We start from the raw sequence: 3277 nt of genomic DNA, 5'->3' as shown, positions 1-3277 counted from the left end.
CAGGAAGCTGCTCGTGCGGAAGCTTCATTAGGGAGGCGGGAAGTTCAGTCAAGGTTTGGTTGTGTTGTGTTTTTTAAACATTACAGTATTTACACAAGAAACTTGCTGATACACGTTGAATCCAGAGGTATGTTACTATTTTGCTTGCCCAAAATAAAATGCACACAGAAGTGTGTTTGAAACTTGATTCGTGTTCCAGCTCACGTTATACATTTCAACAAAGCCATACTGTCCTATCTGGGTGTCTAACACTTTATTACTATTCTGACAGTACGTCGTTGTTTACTGAGATTTTGTTATCCCTTGTGACATTAATTAACTAGTTGGCACACTGATTACTGTTCATGTGAAACGGGGCTTTCATTTATCAGTGCGTTCAGCAGATAAAGCCAAGAACAACTTGTGTGTATGCGGCTAAAAAAGCGAGATCAGAATTAATCGGCCTTTGTAAACGTTTACTGTTGTCTAACGTTTTGTATAGGTTACCATTAGTACAATAATGGTCAAGTCAAACGTTTGGACAAACATACTCATTGTTTATTATTTGGCTACTATTTTACACTGTAAAATAATATTAATTTAAAACTATGAATTATCAAAAATTTAAGTGGGAATCATGCAGTGATCCAAAAATTATATAATAGTATGTTATGACATTATTATATTATATAAATATTGTAAAAATAATAATAATAATAAAACACAAGCACAATTTAGAATATAATTGTCTCGGAAATATATTTCAGGCTTTTAAGCATAAACCTTTGATCAAAGGTTTTTAAGATTATGAGAAATGTAAATTCAGTTCTGAATGTCCAAACTGATTTGTATATTAGGCCTGTTTCTGTTATTGGCCAATTGCTGCAGCACATTTTTTTATTTTTTTTGCCTTGCCTCATATAGGGGCCATGTTTAATTATAGACATGATAAAATGGGGGGGAAAAACCCTCATATGTTTGTATTTAAAAAATGTTTTTAATGGGAAGCATTTTTTTACTACTGTATTATTTGAACTAACAATAATTCTTGAAATAAATGCTAACTTTCTGTAGATGTAATTTAGATCTCATAAACCACTTTTTGCATCTATTTTTTGCCAGGACAGTCCATGCTTATGTCGTGTGGTACTTTTTTACTTCTATACATTATTAATTAATCTAGTTCCCACTTCTTCTGCAGGCTGGAACAGGCCAGGCATGAGCAGCGCACACCTGGACGAGTGGCAGAGGAGGTCCTTTGACATTTCGTCTGGCACCTGTACACCTGAACAGATGGCCGATGCTTATCGGGCACACATCCTGTCCATTCAGTATGCATGGGCGAGTGCTGAGCTCTCTCCGGCTGGAGCTGCCAGCCTGCTTAGGACCTACTCCGAGAGCTACGCTGCAGTCTTGGACTCAGATGACCCACGCAGAGGGCTCAACAACTACGCAGAGAGCGCCTTGCATCTGGCCCGCAATCAAAAGAACCACAGCGATAAATGGGAGTCATCCATAACTATCGAAAATGTGTTCAACCTGCCGTACGTGCAAAGGATGATGAAGACTTGTGCAGTCCCAGTGGATCCATCAGATGTTAACATCACTGTTGGTGGTGAGGTCAGCGGGGGTGGGGAGAAAGGCAGTGCTTTCTCTGGTCCTTCCTCTGGGTTAAAACGAGAGCTTCTGTCTCACCGGCTTGTGGTGCCTCCACCCAGAGCTGAGATGGGAAGGGGGGACAGTAACCCACTTAGCGGTGCTGTGGAGTGGGCCAGAGGATGTGAAGGAGCTCCTCTGCATCCTCCCCTGGCACAGAATGCTCCAAGAGCTCCAACAGGATCTACACCCATCTTTAGCCACAACAATTTCAATTCCACTGGCAATGATAGTTCTAGTTTGGGTTACACAAGTGGGCCTAATGTGTATAATCAATCTGTGTTCTTTTCCTCCACAAACCCCTCCAAGAGGAAGAACTTCTACAGCTCAGGAACTGAAAGCAACAGAAGCTCATTCCCATCACATGGGGAGCAGGAACCGCGAGGTGGAGGACGGAGAGGAGAAGGTGTCGGCACTAACTTTAGAACTGCACGGGAGCAGTTTATTGTTGACCAGCAAAAAAAGCATTCCCATCAGGGCCAGCGAGCCTCTGCAGCTAACATTGCTACATCCACCAAAAAATGCCTTGGGGCAAATCGGTCACGTGGGGCCTTCTCCAAATTTGTCTCTCCCATGCCAAAACAAGAGGAAAGTAACTCCAAGGACAACCCACCCGAAGATGCGCAATCTGTCGACGAGCGACTAAAGAACTTTGAACCCAAGATCATAGAGCTGATCATGAGTGAGATCATGGACCATGGCCCACCTGTGGCATGGGATGATATTGCTGGCCTGGAGTTTGCCAAAGCCACGATCAAAGAGATCGTAGTGTGGCCCATGTTGAGGCCTGATATCTTCACTGGCCTTAGAGGTCCACCTAAGGGCATCCTTCTCTTTGGTCCACCAGGCACTGGTAAAACCCTCATAGGTAAGTGCATTGCCTGCCAGTCCGGAGCCACTTTCTTCAGCATCAGCGCCTCGTCTCTTACGTCAAAGTGGGTTGGAGAGGGCGAGAAGATGGTACGTGCACTTTTTGCCATCGCGCATTGTCACCAGCCTGCGGTCATCTTCATTGATGAGATCGATTCCCTTCTTTCCCAGCGCACAGACGGAGAGCACGACTCATCCCGTCGGATCAAAACTGAGTTTCTTGTTCAGTTGGATGGAGCCGCCACCTCAGCAGATGATCGCATCCTTGTGGTTGGAGCCACCAACCGGCCGCAGGAGATTGATGAAGCAGCCCGCCGTCGCCTGGCCAAGCGACTTTACATCCCTCTCCCAGAGGCAGAGGCTCGGCGGCAGATAGTTACTAACCTCATGTCCCGTGAGAAAAGCCAGCTTGAAACAGATGAGATGGAGAAGGTAGTGAAAGGTACAGAAGGTTTTTCGGGTGCGGATATGACACAGCTGTGTCGGGAAGCAGCACTAGGCCCCATCCGAAGCATTTGTCTTAGTGACATTGCTACCATCACAGCAGATCAGGTTAGGCCCATACTCCACAGCGACTTCCAGGAGGCTCTTAAAACAGTGCGGCCCAGTGTCTCCTCTAAAGATCTCGAGCTATATGAAGAGTGGAACAAGACTTTTGGCTGTGGTCGCTGAGCCCGTCTGTGTTTTTTTTTTTTATACTGATTGCTGTTTGCGTTTATGTTAGTATTATTGAAACATTGTGTTGGGGTTGTATGAAAATGCAATTCTTGAA

General features: G+C 44.7%; 1 protein-coding gene across 2 annotated transcripts; it reads left to right on the top strand.

Moving 5' to 3' along the window:
* On the top strand, positions 1 to 3277 carry fignl1 (fidgetin-like 1). Of its 2 annotated transcripts, none has more exons than XM_052090303.1 (2): positions 1 to 53; positions 1181 to 3277. In XM_052090303.1, the coding sequence occupies exon 2, from the start codon at positions 1198 to 1200 to the stop codon at positions 3175 to 3177; it is 1980 nt and encodes a 659-aa protein (XP_051946263.1). In that variant the 5' UTR covers positions 1 to 53; positions 1181 to 1197; the 3' UTR covers positions 3178 to 3277. The 2 variants fall into 2 exon arrangements, with proteins under 2 accessions (XP_051946263.1, XP_051946262.1); XM_052090302.1 differs by having other exon boundaries at positions 13 to 127.

Source organism: Xyrauchen texanus, chromosome 24 (assembly GCF_025860055.1).
Source record: "Xyrauchen texanus isolate HMW12.3.18 chromosome 24, RBS_HiC_50CHRs, whole genome shotgun sequence".
Classification (NCBI taxonomy): domain Eukaryota; kingdom Metazoa; phylum Chordata; class Actinopteri; order Cypriniformes; family Catostomidae; genus Xyrauchen; species Xyrauchen texanus.
The sequence above is the reverse complement of the archived record's forward strand: the minus strand, read 5'-3'. Positions and strand labels throughout refer to the sequence as shown.

What these genes read in the sequence shown, in the direction of transcription:
- fignl1 (XM_052090303.1), top strand. Translation starts at nt 1,198, where the DNA reads ATGAGCAGCGCACACCTGGACGAGTGGCAGAGGAGGTCCTTTGACATT.